Source organism: Dipodomys merriami, unplaced genomic scaffold (assembly GCF_024711535.1).
Source record: "Dipodomys merriami isolate MVZ:Mamm:240054 unplaced genomic scaffold, mDipMer1.0.p SCAF_540, whole genome shotgun sequence".
Lineage (NCBI taxonomy): Eukaryota > Metazoa > Chordata > Mammalia > Rodentia > Heteromyidae > Dipodomys > Dipodomys merriami.
The window spans coordinates 104,019-120,190 of NW_027206114.1; the positions used below are offsets into that span (position 1 = coordinate 104,019).

Genomic DNA, 16,172 nt, shown 5'->3' on the forward strand with positions numbered 1-16,172 from the left:
GGTAGACCCATTGCAACAATGAGATGTACAAGAGGTTATGTCGAAAAAGGAACTTTACAACATTGGTGGAGCGGGCGGTGAGAGGGTAGAGGAGGGCGGGTGGGGGAGATGGGAAGGGATGGGAAGGGGAAACAAAGGAGGAGGCTACAATGCTTGATTAGAAATGTACTCAGTACCTTCTCATGTAACCCCTCTATACGGTATTTTCACAATAAAATATATGTACGGATATATATATATATATATATATATATATATATATATACATATATATATATGTATATATATATATATATATATATATTTAAAAACAAACATAAAAATCTGAACAGATGGTGCATCCAGTGCTGTTTCTGTTAAGAATGCTGCTGCCTTCTAAAACTACAGAATTTTAAGGAATCTTGGAGAAGCAGGGATCCCACTGAAAAGGAACTCTAACCAAATTAAAGCTCCTTTCTAACATTGGCATTTTAGGACATTTCAGCCTCCTATGGGCAGTTGACAGACTTACAGGAGTAAGAATGTACATGTTCTGTGCAAATATTCTATCTGTCCTTAGCCACCATCTTGTCCTCCTCCACAATGTGGTGGCTCATGTTGTTCTACATAGTTACAAGTTCTTTGAAAGTCAGAATCCAGTCAGCCAGTGACTTTTCTAGTTCCTGCATTTAAACACAAGAAAGAGGGTATAAAGAAAGTCTTCACTCTATTCGATGTTGGTATAATTTGTGGAGGGGAAAGTTAAAAACAAATCGTTTAACTAGGGATACAGGTGGCCCCATTGCAACAATGAGATGTGCAAATCTTTATGTGAAAAACAAACTTTACAACTTTGGTGTGTGGGGGGAGAATCGCGGGGAGGGGGTGAGGAGGAGAGTATGGGAAGGGATGGGAAGAGGAAACAAAGGAGGCAACAATGCTTAATAAGAAATGTACTCGTTATCTTGCCCATGTAATTGTAAATCCTCTGTATGGTATTCTCACAATAAAAAAATAAAATATAAAAAAGAAAGCCTTCAACTCTAGCTGCTGCTGTTCCAATACCTATAAGATAATCCTTTGATTAGACCCAAGGACCAGTCAAGGAAAGGGACCATAGGAATGAAGACCTATCTTGGTGGCCAGCCTCAAACCAAGTTGCTCTGAAAAGAACATTCCTTCCTGCTTTCCTTTTCATTGCCTCAGTATTTCTCTAATGTTTATACAACTCACTCTGATTTAAAATATAGGTCAACACCTCAATTTAGAGAACAGTGAAGTTAATATTTAGTTGAAATATATTTAATAATGTCATATGTATTTAAAAGGTGTAAATAGGTGGCATCTTCTTTTAAAAATCTGATGAATGCAGTAATGAAGTCGTCATCACATGCAATATCTCTTCAACTGGGATTATTTTTTGGCTAACTTTTGAAATGAAAAAATGTTAAAAAATTCCTATATCTCAGCTTCCATAAGAGCAAGGATTATAACCATGAGCCACTGTTAGCCACATTGTGTCTTTTTTAGAAGCAGCTGTAAATAATAATAATAGAAAACTATCACTACAACTAAAGGCTCAAACCTGTAATCCCCTAGCTATTTCAGAGGCTGAGATCTATAGGATCATAGTTTAAAGCTAGACTGGTCAGATAATTCAGAGTTTTTTAATTTTTTTAACCTGTTGGCTCCAGAGCTTAAATTCAGTCTTTGACAATGAATATGAGTTGCTTTTCATTAAGGCTAGTGTTCTACCTCTTGAGCGACAGTGATACTTGCAGCTTTTCCTGAGTAGTATATTAGAGGGAAGAGGTAAGGAGACTGACAGTCTGGCTCCAAACTACCACCTAAAAACCTAAGCCTCCAAAGTAGCAAATCAGATATTATTATTTTCAACTAAGCAGCAAAAATAAACAGACTGGAGGTATGGTTCAAGTGTTACAGTTTCAGCCTTGCATGGAAAAAGTTAAGGAAATTTAAGCCCACATATGCATACAAAAGCATGTAGATACAGACATACACAGGGTCCTATAATCAATTCCCCGGGATGACAAAAAGATTAAAATATTAAATTAAATTATAAGGACGAAAATAAGTAATTTAAACAGTATTTTTTTTAAAAAAACAAAACACTATGATAGCCAGGTGCTGGTGGCTCATGCATTTAACCCTAGCTTCTCAGGAGGCTGAAATCTGAGGATCGTGGATCAAAGCCAGTCCAGACAGAAAAAGTCCATGAGACTCTTATCTTCAATAATCCACTCAAAAACCTTGAAGTAGTGCTGTAGCTAAAGTTGTATAGTGCTATTCTTGAGCTGGATACCATAGGTTCTGAGCCAAGGCCTAGAGTTGAAGCCCATGACCAAGAAAAAACAAACAAACAAATAGAAAATAAAAAAAACTGCCATAGCTGAATTGTGACTTAGGTGTTAGAATACTTTCTTCCCATAAACGAGGTATGAGTTCAATCCCCAGTGTTGTTCAAACCAAAACAACCCAATAAAAGCACACCAATAACTATCTAACAAAAAATATATCATACTTTGTAAAGAAGATTAAAACTTACAAAAATAATTGAAGTAGAGCTAACATGTGACTCCTATCCTATTAAACACCAAAAAAACAGGCATAACATGAGCTGAGGCTCAATAGCCTGCTAGCTTCGAAATAAAAACAAAATACCAAAAACCAAACAACCCTCAGACAGAGTCCACAGGCCCGGAATTCAAGCCTCTCCCAACCCCCAAAAGATAAAACCCTCAGGAGTTGAGTTTTTGTTCCTGCAATCTTTGAGCAAAAACAAAATCCAAAAATCTCATGGACGGTGAAGTAGTGTGGCATAAATTGTAGAGCCTGCTAATTTTGATCTAAGAAAACAAGCCAGGTTTCTCTGGTTCATGCCTGTAATACTCGCTACTCAGGAAGCTTCCCACAATGGGAAGCCAGTCCAGGCTGAAAAGTCCCCTGGTGACTGTTTTTTTTTCCAATTAAGTGGAAGTGGCACTGTGGCTGAAAGTGGCAGTGTGCCTGCTTTGTCCTTGACAGACAATACCTAGGCACTGAGTTCAATCCCCACAACTGACAAAATAAATAAATAAATACTGAATGAGAATAGCTAAGCCCTAATAATAAAGGACATGAACTTTAAAAAGGGGGTAAGGCAAATCAAATAAATGAAAAGGGGCAAAAATGAGCATATTAAAGATTTCTAAATCATGGCTCAAAACTGCAATCTTACTTGCTCAGATTGCTGAAAACTAAGGATCGTGTTTCAAAGCCATCCTGAGCAGAAAGTACAGGAGACTTATTTTACTGTGTTCAGTACTGGAGCTTGAACTTGCTATGATTTCCTTATGGCTAGAGGTCTACTTCTTCCTACGTATTGGTGGGTAATTAGAGATAATTTTCTCATTGATTTTCTTGCGCAGATTGGCTTTGAACCATGATTCTCAGATTTCAGTCCTTACTCTTGGCTTGCTGTTGATATTCTAATCTCCTAGTAACCACAGGAAAAGCAGAAGCTGAGCTGTGGCTCAACTAGTGAAACCTGCCACCATTAAGGTAAAAATAAATAAAACCTCAAGGAGAGTCATCAAGCTTTAATTTCCAGAAGTAACAACCAGCACTCAATTTATTTTATTGTTTTAAATTTAATTTTATTTTATTTGTGAACATAGTGTACAGAGGAGTTACAATTACGTGGGCAGGATAATGTGTACATTTCTTACCAAGCATTGCAGCCTCCTCCTTTGTTTTCCCTTCACATCCCTTCCCAGCCTCCTCCCTCCCCCGCCAATCCCAATCCTTCTCCTGTCCCCCCCTTCCCCCCCCCCCCCGCACCGACGTTGTAAAGCTCGTTTTGGACATGACAACTTGTACTTCTCATTGTTGCAACAGGTCCACCTGTATCCTTAAACCACTGGTTTTTCCCCATCTCCTACACAAGTTATACTGACATCAAACATAGTGAAAGCAGGGGTTATACTGTGGGGGAGGGATATACAAAGCAACAAAGAGATAATCTTATAAATGCTTTAGAAACACATGCATGAAAGAAAAAAAAACATTAATTAAAAAAAATAAAAAAAGACCCTCAGTCACCATTACCTGAGGTTGAGCCCTAGAAGAAGAGCTACAAAAAAGAGAAACAGCCTGTAGTTTACCTGTGGTAAAATTTGTAAAGCATGGTAGTTTCAACAGGAAAGAAAAAAACTAAGCATGAAAGCTAGCCACTAAGAACAATTGTCAAAAAAAGAAATAATAAATAACCTGAAAAGGTGAAAGAAGAGTTAATTAAAGATTTGTAAATGTTGACTCACACTTAAAATCCTGAGTGCTAAAGTCACTGAAGTTTGAAGATCATGGTTCAAAGCCATCATGGGCAGGGAAGTCCATGAAACTTGCTTCAGTTTGGTCAGTCGAGGGACTTAAACTTGAAGTGTTTTGCTCATGGCTAAAGCTCTACTATCTTCTGCCTATTAGTGGTTGATTGGAGGTAAGTGGCATAGACTTTCCTGCCCAGGTAGATTTTGAATAGTGATCCTCAGATTTCAAGCCTCACTGTACTGCCCTTGACTACCTATGGGAGTCTTGTCTCATATTAAACACTTAAAAAAAGGCAGAAGTTGGGGGCTGGGAAGGTGGCTCAGTGGTAGAGCGCTTGCCATGCATGCCTGAGGCCCTGGGTTTGATTCCTCAGCACCACATAAGCAAAATAAAAAAGCTGACGTGGCGCTGTGGCTCAAGTTGTAGAGTGCTAGCCTTGAGCTGAAGAGCTGAGGGACAGCGCCCAGGCCCAGAGTTCAGGCCCCACGACCGGACCCAAAAAAAAAAAAGGCAGAAGTTGAGGTGTGGTTCAAGTAGTAGAGCCTTCTAACTTTCAGTTAAATAAGTAAATCAATAAAACCTCAGAAAGAGAGGGGCAGAATGAGAGTGAAAGATAGGAAATCCTACACTAAGCAAAAGTAGAGAAATGTAAATATCACCCGTTGTGGAAGAAATAAATTGTATTGTCAAAGCTTGTAGAATTCACAAAGTTTATAGTCCATGATAATGATAATTTGACTTGTGAAGGTTGAAATATGTTTGTAATTTCAACTAAATATCACTATTCCACAATTCTGTGAAATAAGAGAAATTAAGGTAATCACCTAATCTCAATAATAATAAAAACCTCAGAAAGTGTCACCAGGCCTTAATTTCAAGTCCTAAGTCACTAACCTGCCCCAACTCCGACCAAAAAAAAAAAAAAAAGACACTCTAACCAGGACCTGAGTTCTTACACTAGGAGCAGAAGCCAAATGAAACAAAAAGTAGACTGTAGTTGTCCTATGCCAAGTAATAAAGCAAGCTACTTTTAAGAGGAAAGAAAAAACCTGAGTATGAAGGCTAAACCCTAAGCCCCTGACTTTTCCCATAATGGAAAGTGGATCAATCATGCAATCCAACAGTTTGTGCTTGCTCTTGGGATCACACCTGAAAATGCCGCTTCAGTTCTAGGCCCTCCAATCAAAAGTGGACGGCAGGCTTGTTCTGGGCTTCTGGCACACAAGGACCTTGTGCAAAGGAAGTTCCTCCTCTTCTTTCCTGGATCCCAGGATTCAGCCTCTCTTGTGAGTCAGATTGGGGAATGGATGGCAGGGTGACCAGATGATCCAAATAGAGTGGGAGCTGTGCTAATGGACTTGCAGCTGGCAGCTGGATGCCAGGGTAGGTAGGAACTGGTAGGGCCCTCTGATTACCCAGCAATAGGGCGATTGAGTTGGAGCACCTGCTGGCTCCACCTATAATCAAGTCTGCCCCACCTCCTCTGCCCCTGTAACAATCAGAGGTATAAATGGGGATCTGAGTTCACTGTGTCAGATTCCTGCTTCCCAGCTCTACTTGCTTGCCTCTGTGGGCACCACTGCTGAAGACATACATCCATCGGCTCTGCAGCCCTGCACCATGAGGGAGATTGTGTACATACAGGCAGGCCAGTGTGGCAACCAGATTGGCGCAAAGGTGAGCATGGCACTGACCTAGGATCCAAGTCTCATATTTAGGGGAAGGAGAAGGAGGACGGGTTGGAGTTTGGAGGTGGTGGTGGTCATGGCTAGGCTGAAGTAAGTGGGGCTCCATAGTGGTCCCTAACCTTCTGCAAATGATGTCCCCCAGATAGCTTCTCCAATTTCCCTAATTTGTGTGGCCCTGGTGGGTGTGGTTTTTAAACAAGGCTGGGGTGGTTTCAAATCCCTTGCATGTCTTAGTCTTACCTGAGACTCAAGTCTTTGTATTTAGTTTCCTGGGAATAGACTAATGCACGTTTGGTCTGGTTTGAATTCAAGGAATGCAGTGTTTTTGAGCTGAAAGATACAGACAATTCTCTTTGCGTTAACTGATGAGTGTCAGATAATTGAGAACAGGTCTTCTACCTTAATGCAAATTTCTCCGAGTTTCATGCCCCATCTCAGCTCCCTTAAGTTGGGTGTTTTCTAAATCATTGGTTGTTGTGTATGCTCTGAGGACACTTGGGGTTCTGGAGACCCTTCTAACTGAGTCTTCAAGTTATTGCTTTGGCAATTTCATGTCCATGTAAGGCTAGTTACTCGTCATAGAATACAAACAGAATATGGTACTGCATAAGATGGAATACTCATAGAACCCAGATGTCTTCTATTCAGCCAGATAACAAAGAGCTTAACAAAACTAAAATGCCACCCATTTCTGTGCTTTTTTTAATTTAGAAAATGTAATTATTTTTTACAAATATATTTGTGTCAACAGGACATGGGTTTCTTATAGTTACTTTAAAATGCATTGTTTGGACACTTAACATTCTAGGTGATAATACACTTCTATTTCTATCTCAGTTTTGGGAAATGATAAGCGATGAGCATAATATTGATTGCACTGGCAACTACTATGGAGACAGCCATTTACAGCGGCAGAGAATCGAGGTGTATTACAATGAGACAACTGGTGAGTGTCTCCCATCTGGTTTCCCATACGGTGGCAAAATAGTTCCCAGGGGAATACTAATGAAAAGGAAGGAGTTCCTGCCTTTCTTATGGTAGTATTGTAGTTTTAATTTGGGACCTTGATCTTATAAGTCAAGTGCTGTACATAAGTGAGCCACTCCACCAGATACTTTGTTTTAATTTTTGAGTATACTCTTGTGAATTACCCCCAGGAAAGCCTTATACCTGAGTTCCCCCTACCTCTAATTGCTGACTAACCACACCTGTATTTTTTTTTCTGGTCATGGAGCTTGAACTCTGGGCCTAGGCACTGTTGCTCAACTCTTCAGCTCAAGGCAAGCGGCTCTACCACTTAAGCCACAGTGCCGCTTCCAGTTTTCTGGTGTTCAATTGGAGATAAGAGTTTGCCTGCTTTTTGTGCCCTGGTTGGCTTTGAACCGTGATTCTCTGATCTCAGCCTTCTGAGTAGCTAGGATTAAAGGTGTGAGCCCATTTCACATAATTAAAAATGAGACTGCCTAAATATGCATTCTAAAACAACTGATAAAATATAATATAATCCAGTGCCATTTTTTTGTGTGCTGATCATCCTAAGCTCAAGGCCTGGGCACTTTCTAAGAGCTTCTTTTGTTTTGGGTAGTTTCTTGGAGATCAGTCTCTCAGACTTTCCTGCCCCAGCTGACTTCAATATGCGATGCTAAGGTCTTATCTCAGATTTTTGAGTAGATAGAATTACACCTGTAAGCAACCAGAGCCAAGTTACATTGCCTCTTTAAAATATAGATTAAATTTCTAAAACAATATTTTGAAAAAGAAAATTTTAAAAATTTTAAAGAGGGATGTTCAGTCACTAATATATATGAGAATACTCCAAATCACAAAGCACAAATAAAGTGTCTCACCCTGAGATCTATAACATTAATACTTAGCCAACAATAAATTATTTTTAAGGTTTTTAAAGTAAGAAAACATTCTTTTGATGTAGAAAAAACCAATACTAATTTGTAAACATTGCTTTTAAATGATTCATATTGTCTTTCCTAACATAAATAGCCTAATTGAAGTCTACAAAGTAGATTTTCAGTTTTTGTAACTGTCAATGTAAACATCATTTAATTTTATATTGAATTTCCATTCTACATTATTGTATACAAACAGAATCATGGATAATTGGCTTTCCTATTTATTAATCCAATGAACAAGTACAAACAAAAGTACAAAGGTATTTGAGTTTTATAGATCTATATTTTGGGATGTCCTCACCTTGGTTGACAGTGGTTGGGTTGGATTGTGTCACTCCTATGAACAGAATTTTAGGTTGTGTCTTTATTAGATCCTGTATATCCAGCAGGATGGCCAGTTTTCTTCATGTGAATATTTAGGAATGGGGTATTCTAAAACTGGTGTTTACATCATGTTAACTGCTTTCCCTTGGGCCAAATCAGGATAAATGGGAAATTGAAAGTCATTGCTCAAGGTTGCTCTGAGTATTTGAATACAAGGATGTGTGCTATTTGATAACCATTATTGAAACATTATAAGACAAGAAATATATATTGTATATATGTTTTCTCCAGGAAAGACTTACACTTAAATTCCCCTACATCTACTTGGTGAATAGCCATACCTGGCTTTTTTTTTTTTTTTGGCGTTGGGGTGTCTGTCATGTGGCTTGGACTTTGGGCCTAGGCACTGTCCCTCAACTCTTCAGTTCAAGGCAAGCAGCTCTACCTCTTGAGCCACAGTGCCATTTCTGGTTTTCTGTTAGTTTATTAGAGATAAGGGTCTTAAGGACTTTTCCTGCTCCAGCTGGCTTTGAAGAGTGATCTTCTGATCTCAGCCTCCAGAGTAGCTAGGATTATAGGCATGAACCTGGTTCATTTCTTGAGAAAGGTAATTGGGGAAGGGAAGGGATAGTGGGAGAACAACAAAGTAGGGGGTAACAATTTTTGACAAGAAATTTTCTCATTTCCTTACTCATGTAACTAACTCCTCTATACAGCACCTTTACAATAAAAAAAAATTAACAAAAAAGAGAAAGTTTCTTGCTGATAGGCACTGGTGACTCATTCCTGTAATGCTGGCTACTTAGGAGGCTAAGGTATGAGGATCATGGTTCAAATCTTGCCTGAGCAGAAAAGTCCCTGAGACTCTTATCTCCAATAAGAAAACTGAAAGTGGGGTTGTGGCTCAAGTGATAGAGTGCTAGCCTTGAGCTGGAGAGCTGAGGGACAGTGCCCAGGCCCAGAGTTCAAGCCCCATGATGAACCACAAAAAAAGGTGTTGCCACCTTTCTTTTGCACCATTAGACTCAAAGCCTGATGCTCATCTTTGCCTCCTGTGTAGCTGAGATTTCAGCCACCATGCCCAAAGCAAAGGAATGAATATTCATGGAAATAGACAACTGCAAACATCCTTAAAGTTGCTGAAGCCTCATGCATGGGGATTCATGCTCAAGATATCTTTTCTGTTTCCATGTCTCAAATGCTATAATTTTTGTAATGAATGCTGAGAGTCACTTAGAATCATAAGCTCTGCCCCCTAAGTTCCTTGTCAAGGATAGGCCTAAGTCAACTCTGTTTCTCACAGGCAACAAATATGTTCCTCGGGCCATCATGGTGGACCTAGAGCCTGGAACATTAGACTCAGTGAGATCGGGACCATTTGGCCAGAGCTTTAGGCCAGACAACTTCATTTTTGGTAAGTCATCATGGTCCATGGGTCCTAACATCCACGCACTCCAGTGCTGGGCTGAGCCTTTATCCACCTAGATACTGTCCTCACCTAACCCACCTATTCCAGTCCATGGGAGTCATGCCCCTGGCCACTCAGACAGCTCAGATCAGTGCAACTCTGCAAGCCCTCTATGACAAAGAAGCCTCTGAAGGGAAAGAGCAGCAAGTAGAGAAAGCCACCAACAAGGTTTCAGCACTGCTGGTCTTTTTAGAGGTCTGGCAATAACAGAACCACTTCAGGACACCAGAAATCAAAGCACAGCTATGTGTGAGCAAGGTGCAGACAGGTGTTTGCAGTTTAGCTTCCCTCTGACCACACTGTGCTCCTGTCCCTCTTGTGAAAGTAACTACATTTCCAGTATTGAGGCAGGCTCGGTCCTTCATTTCTAGAAGTACATGATTTGGGTTAAAATGTATTTTCCTTCACACTGTCTTTACTTTTCTTTAGAACCTAGGTGATTTGTAGGGTCCCAGATACATTGAAAACATTTCCTTTATTTCAACAAAGTGTATCTAATGTAATAGCAAAGGTTAGCTCAGAAGAGTCCTATTGTCTTCACAATAGGACAGGCACAATCATTATTCTTGGAGTGTGTGTCTCATCATGTCTTTGTGTCTGATAGGCCAGAGCGGGGCAGGCAATAACTGGGCAAAAGGCCACTACACGGAGGGAGCCGAGCTGTTGGAATCCGTGCTGGATGTGGTGCGGCGGGAGTCAGAAAGGTGTGACTGTCTCCAGGGTTTTCAGCTGGCCCACTCCCTGGGAGGTGGCACTGGATCAGGCATGGGCACCCTGATTCTCAACAAGATCCGAGAGGAGTATCCAGACCGCATCATGAACACCTTCAGCGTCATGCCCTCCCCCAAGGTGTCAGACACCGTGGTAGAGCCTTACAATGCGATCTTGTCTGTCCACCAGTTGGTGGAAAATGCAGATGAAACTTTCTGCATCGACAATGAGGCCCTGTATGACATCTGCTTTCGCACCCTGAAGCTGCCCACACCCACCTATGGAGACCTGAATCACCTGGTGTCAGCCACCATGAGTGGAGTCACCACCTGCCTGCGCTTCCCCGGCCAGCTGAATGGAGACCTGCGCAAGCTAGCCGTGAATATGGTGCCCTTCCCCCGCCTACACTTCTTCATGCCTGGCTTTGCACCCTTGACCAGCCGGGCCAGCCAGCGGTACCATGTTCTCTCAGTGCCCGAGCTCACCCAGCAGATGTTTGACGCCAAGAACATGATGGTCGCCTGTGATCCCCGCCATGGTCGTTACCTGACAGCAGCTGCCATCTTCCGAGGCCACATGTCCATGAAGGAGGTGGATGAGCAGATGCTTAACATGCAGAACAAGAACAGCAGCTACTTTGCAGACTGGATTCCCAACAATGTGAAGACAGCTGTATGTGACATCCCCCCGCGTGGCCTCACAATGTCAGCCACCTTCATCGGCAACAACACAGCCATCCAAGAACCATTCAAGCGCACCTCAGAGCAGTTCAGTGCCATGTTCCGGCGCAAGGCATTCTTGCACTGGTACACGGGAGAAGGCATGGATGAGATGGAGTTCACTGAGGCTGAGAGCAATATCAACGACCTGGTGTCTGAGTACCAGCAGTGCCAAGATGCCACTGCTGATGAACAGGGGGAATTTGAAGACTTGGTGGAGGAAGAAGTTTAAGACTTCCCATTGGTAGCAATGCAACAGGACTGTCAGAGCCTGCCTACTACTTCTCAAATGAATGGTGCTTTCCTGAGCTCCTGTTGTAGTGCAGTGAGGTCCCTGCTGTGTATCATCATGCACAGCTTTTCCAGTCAGGAACTCACTGATGGTGAATGTAAAAATGAAGATTTCTTTTAAATAGTATTATTTTAAAGCCCTATTTATATAAATAAAGTATACATTTTATACTCTTGAGTTCTTATTCTTCTTTAAAATCCCTTTTTTTCTTTCAATGTATTTGAAATATAAAGTTGGCCAGCAGGATTTAATCTTAGCAATATAGGAATGGTGCTCAAGAAGAGTTTCAAATTCATGGCGTTCCTACTATTTTGAAGAGGAAGATGACAAGTGCCAATGTTTATTTTCCCTGGCCCAGTTTTAAAGTTAGCAGACTCTCAATAACATGCCAGTAGCATACAAACAGTTTGAAGAGAAAGTAAACCAGATCTAGATGTTACAATTTTCCTAGTACCAACGTGATGTTTAGAGTACTGAAGGGATTGATGTTCAAGACTTGTCTGGGCACTGAGGTAGCACGGCCTCTTCCTCCTTTATTCTGACACAGGACTTGCTTTACCTGCCAGCTAGTATGCATTCCTCTTTGGGAATGGGACCACAAAATGCAGGTATGAATACTGGCCATTAAGGATCTACTTCTCCTTCAGACAACCACAGGTTCTGGTCTCATGCCCCTTCAGAGGGATTTCATTCACATTCCCCAGAAACAGTAGCAGGAACCCCAATCCCTGTGCTTACAGTTCAGTTGGCAGCAAAGCAGCACTCACAAGATGAGTGCAAGATCCTGGTTGCCAGGGTAGGTTCTCAAGGCATCTGGCAGCTCTAAGGACAGAAATGAGTCTAGTTGTGTGAGGGAGTGAGAAGATGACCAGTCCCATAGCGTATCAATATCTGCTTGATTCAGTACTTCCAAGTCAAGGAGTGGAAGGGAGACATGGCCCAATGACCCATTCTCATACTCATTTTCCAGCATTCGAAGCTGTCTGAGGTCCACAGGGGGTTGTAAGGGAAAAAGATCCAGCCTGTTGGGTATGTTTACTTTACATGAGTGAGACAGAAATCTCAATTGCTTAGAACCTACACAATGGCCAGGAAGAGGGTGAACACTTCTGTTTTCACCAGAGGCCAAAATCATTCACTAGTTCTTTTTGCCAGAATCTTTCATTCTTCTTGCAGTGAGGCTCCAGGTACGTTGTCTGTGTCAGGCATTCCTCCATGGCCACCAATAACTTGTAAGAGCCCCTTTTTCTTCAGAAACAGGACTTCTGGGAATCCAGCAAATTTTAGGAAGCTCTAAGGAAAGATACTACCGGGTGAGGTGCAAGTTTCTGGATTCTAGTAAATTTGGGAGATAGTAAGTTCCTTAAGCATTCCTATACCAGGCCTGAGGTTGGGGTAGGGTGGTGAGGAGAGGGGTAGAGATCTTTAAGCCAAGTTGGTCTCACTCAGCAGAAAGTAAACTGCCAGAGAGACTGTTCTGTGACTAGAAGCCCCAGGGCAGATCAACGTGCAAGTAGCTTCCAATGTGGGAGTCCCAGGGAGTAGGTGTGGGCCAGCAAATTGACATCCCTGGGTCTCTAGTCTTGGAACTGACCAGGTTGGATGACTCCAAATCCTCTAAGGCTGCTGGGTCTGAACTGAAGGCAGGCCTGACCAAGGCACTCTCATTCCTCAGTGGGTTAAGGATTGAGGCCAAGCTGTGGTGGAGGGCCCACCCAGCCTATTTACCAGTGTTTGACTAAGAACAGTTTTGTTTTCTCTTAAGTAACATTTTTTGAGTCTTTTCTGGTGGATTTGGCTTATTTCTTTACACTTTTGAAGAAGTAGTTCTTGGTTCATAATTAATGACTCATGGCTCATCCCTCAGAAAACTCCTGTTGATAATATTACCAGTAGATTATCATGTATTTCTCAGACATGGCTTTTGTTTTCTCCTAGCCAGAGCTCTTCACGCATTGCCACACAAGTTAATGTTGAGGTGACTTCTATAGACAGGGTGATTATTTTGTCCAAATGCTAAGTGCAGCATCTCCCTTATTCTCATGTGCCTTGGTAATTGTATCAAATAATTGAGTCCTTGACTAGTATAATCAAAGCTCTGGCTGAAGATGCAGCTCAGTGGTAGAGTATATGCCTGGCATGCACAAAGCTCTCAGTTCAGTCCCCAGTACCAAAAGGAGGAAATGTAACAAATGTTAGGCTCTGGAGACGATATATTAGGAGTCAAGGCAAAACACCCAGACTGGCATTGAGGAGTTGTGTCATGAGGGAACACTGGTAGAATGTTTGTAGGCGGAAAGAAGAGAGCCCCTTGATATGTGTACCCTTTTAGGAAGCAGAGGTAGGAATGTGGGATGAACCTCTGGTAGAGAGCCTAGGCCTTCGAAGGAAGAAGCTGTGACATGTATGTTGCCATAATGGGACCAGAGTCTAAAGTGGCACCACCATACCAGGCCATGGCTCAACAAGAACAGGTTTGTCAGAAGGACCTTCTTGCACTGGAGAGATTTATTTTGACCACTTTGGCCTTGTTAATCATATTTCCTTATGCTGTTTTCTTTTTCCTTCCTACTTGTCATACCTATAGCAGATCCCATCCAGGAGACCCATTCTCTCTAATCTCATTCTCTAAAAGTCTCCCAGTTTATAGCTGTACATATCCTAGACCAAAAAAGTCGGGGGTGGATTTTCTGTCAGGCATAGATTGAAACTGAAAGGTATTTTTGAACTAGACTTTGACAAAGTTCTGATATTGACATAGTTGTGTTGATAAGTACTGGAACTGAGACTAGCCTCTGATCTAATTCTGAGGTGACAGTGGAAGAGAACTGGTGATAGGAAATCACAGACCAATGTGATTTCAAACCCTTGACAGGTACATCTCCATTCATGGATGTGCTATCAGCCAACATACAGATGTCTGTTAAGGAGTGATGGCTGGGAAAAGGAAATTTATTGGTGACAGAGGAAACCAGCCTTTGGACAAGTGGTTGCCTTTAAGTGTGAGGCAGACAAAGAGTGCCTATGGATACAGAGATATTTTCAGGAAGCAAGACAGTTTCACCCACATCTTGTTATCCACAAAATCATCTGAGAATAACTCTGTAAACCCAGAGGTGAGAGACATGTGCTTTGTGCTTCTGCACCACTGCTTTGCTGCGTGGCTCTTTATGCTCTCCCGAAACCTCCTTCTGAGCTGGCCCACAATGTGACCAGGAGGTGGGAAGCAGAGGGAACTTGGCAGCTTGGCTGCTAATCACTCTGGCCACACTGACATGGGGCAGTATGCATGTGATGGGCATCTGCACCATGCTAATGTTATGTGCCCAGTGGGAGCTTTGGCTCTTACTAGGAGAAGGTAACAGTTCCTCTGTCCTTGGGCCAACTCCCAGGTCAGGATGTCTTCATCTGCAGATTCTGGAACTTTGCCATAGCTCTCATCTTGACAGATTTCTTTCTGTTTTTCAATTTTCTCGTTCTTTCTTTGTATCTTTGTTTCTTTTCTTTCTTTCTATCTTTGTTTCTTTGTTTCTCTCTCTCTGTGTCTCTTTCTCTTTCTTTCTTTATCTCTTTGTTCCTTTTTTTCTTTATCTCTTTCTTTCTTTCTTTCTTTCTTTCTTTCTTTCTTTCTTTCTTTCTTTCTTCCTTCCTTCCTTCCTTCCTTCCTTCCTTCCTTCCTTCCTTCCTTTCTTTCTTTCTTTCTTTCTTTCTTTCTTTCTTTCTTTCTTTCTTTCTTTCTTTCTTTCTTCTTTCTTTTTTTGTTCTTTTTACAGCCATGGGTCTTGAACTCTAGGCCTAGGAACTATCGCTCAGCTCTTCAGCTCAAAGCTAGCTCTCTATCACTTGAGCCATAGTGCCACTACCAGTTTCCTGGTGGTTTATTGGAGATAAATATCTCAAGGGCTTTCCTGTCCAGGCTGGTTTTTAACTCCCATTCTCAGATCTCTGCCTCCTGAGTAGCTAGGTTGACAGTCAGGGGACATTGGTGCCCAGCTTGACAGGTTTCTTATTTGTGTAAGATAACAATGGCCATGTTCTGTCCTGTGAGAAGTTTCCTTGTCATCCTACAACACTGATGGTCTTAGTGTTGTGGTAAAGCACACAGCAAGGGGGGTTTCTATGCATACACATTGATTAGTATCTGAAAAGGCAGCTTGCAATGGCCAGGAAGGCTCCACGATTGCATACATCTCAACTTGCACTGGGCATAACCAAATTTTAAGTTCTAGTGTTGGTTCTTTTCCTTTGTATACAGCTTGAGCAGGTTGTTTCTAGATGCCTGTCATTTAACTCAGTTACTCAATCAACTCATCTGCTCTTTCTATGAGTCTGACTTAAATGACTGCTTATCAGAGGCCAATAACTGATTTTAAGGCTGAGTGAAACACAGCAAGTGCTCAGGCATGTTGACTAAGAGTGCTATATAGATAATGTACAGCTGCATGGTACTTGTGTTGTACACTTCTCATATCTTCACCAAATTCTAAATATTTCTTTTTTTTGGGGGGAGGGTCCGGTTGTGGTGCCTGAACTCTGGGACTGGCCGCTGTCCCTCAGCTCTTCTGCTCAAGGCTAACACTCTACCACTAGAGCCACAGCGCCACTTCTGGCTTTTTTCTTTTTCCTTATGTGGTGCTGAGGAATCGAACCCAGGGCCTCATGCATGCAATGCAAGCACTCTACTCCTGAGCCACCTTCCCAGCCCCACTCTAAATATTTCTTATAGAGGAGAAAGAAGCCACACATTTTTGGCTTCTT

At 41.9% G+C, this 16,172-nt stretch overlaps 1 protein-coding gene across 2 annotated transcripts; it reads left to right on the forward strand.

Moving 5' to 3' along the window:
* The first annotated feature begins 5,925 nt into the window (after window positions 1–5,925).
* On the forward strand, window positions 5,926–11,354 carry LOC138811620 (tubulin beta-2 chain-like). 2 transcript variants are annotated; one of them, XM_069999332.1, is made up of 4 exons: window positions 5,926–5,982; window positions 6,831–6,939; window positions 9,528–9,638; window positions 10,297–11,354. In XM_069999332.1, exons 1-4 carry the CDS (start codon window positions 5,926–5,928, stop codon window positions 11,352–11,354), a joined length of 1,335 nt encoding a protein of 444 aa, XP_069855433.1. The 2 variants fall into 2 exon arrangements, with proteins under 2 accessions (XP_069855433.1, XP_069855434.1); XM_069999333.1 differs by lacking the exon at window positions 9,528–9,638 and having other exon boundaries at window positions 6,831–6,945.
* Window positions 11,355–16,172: the final 4,818 nt, after the last annotated feature.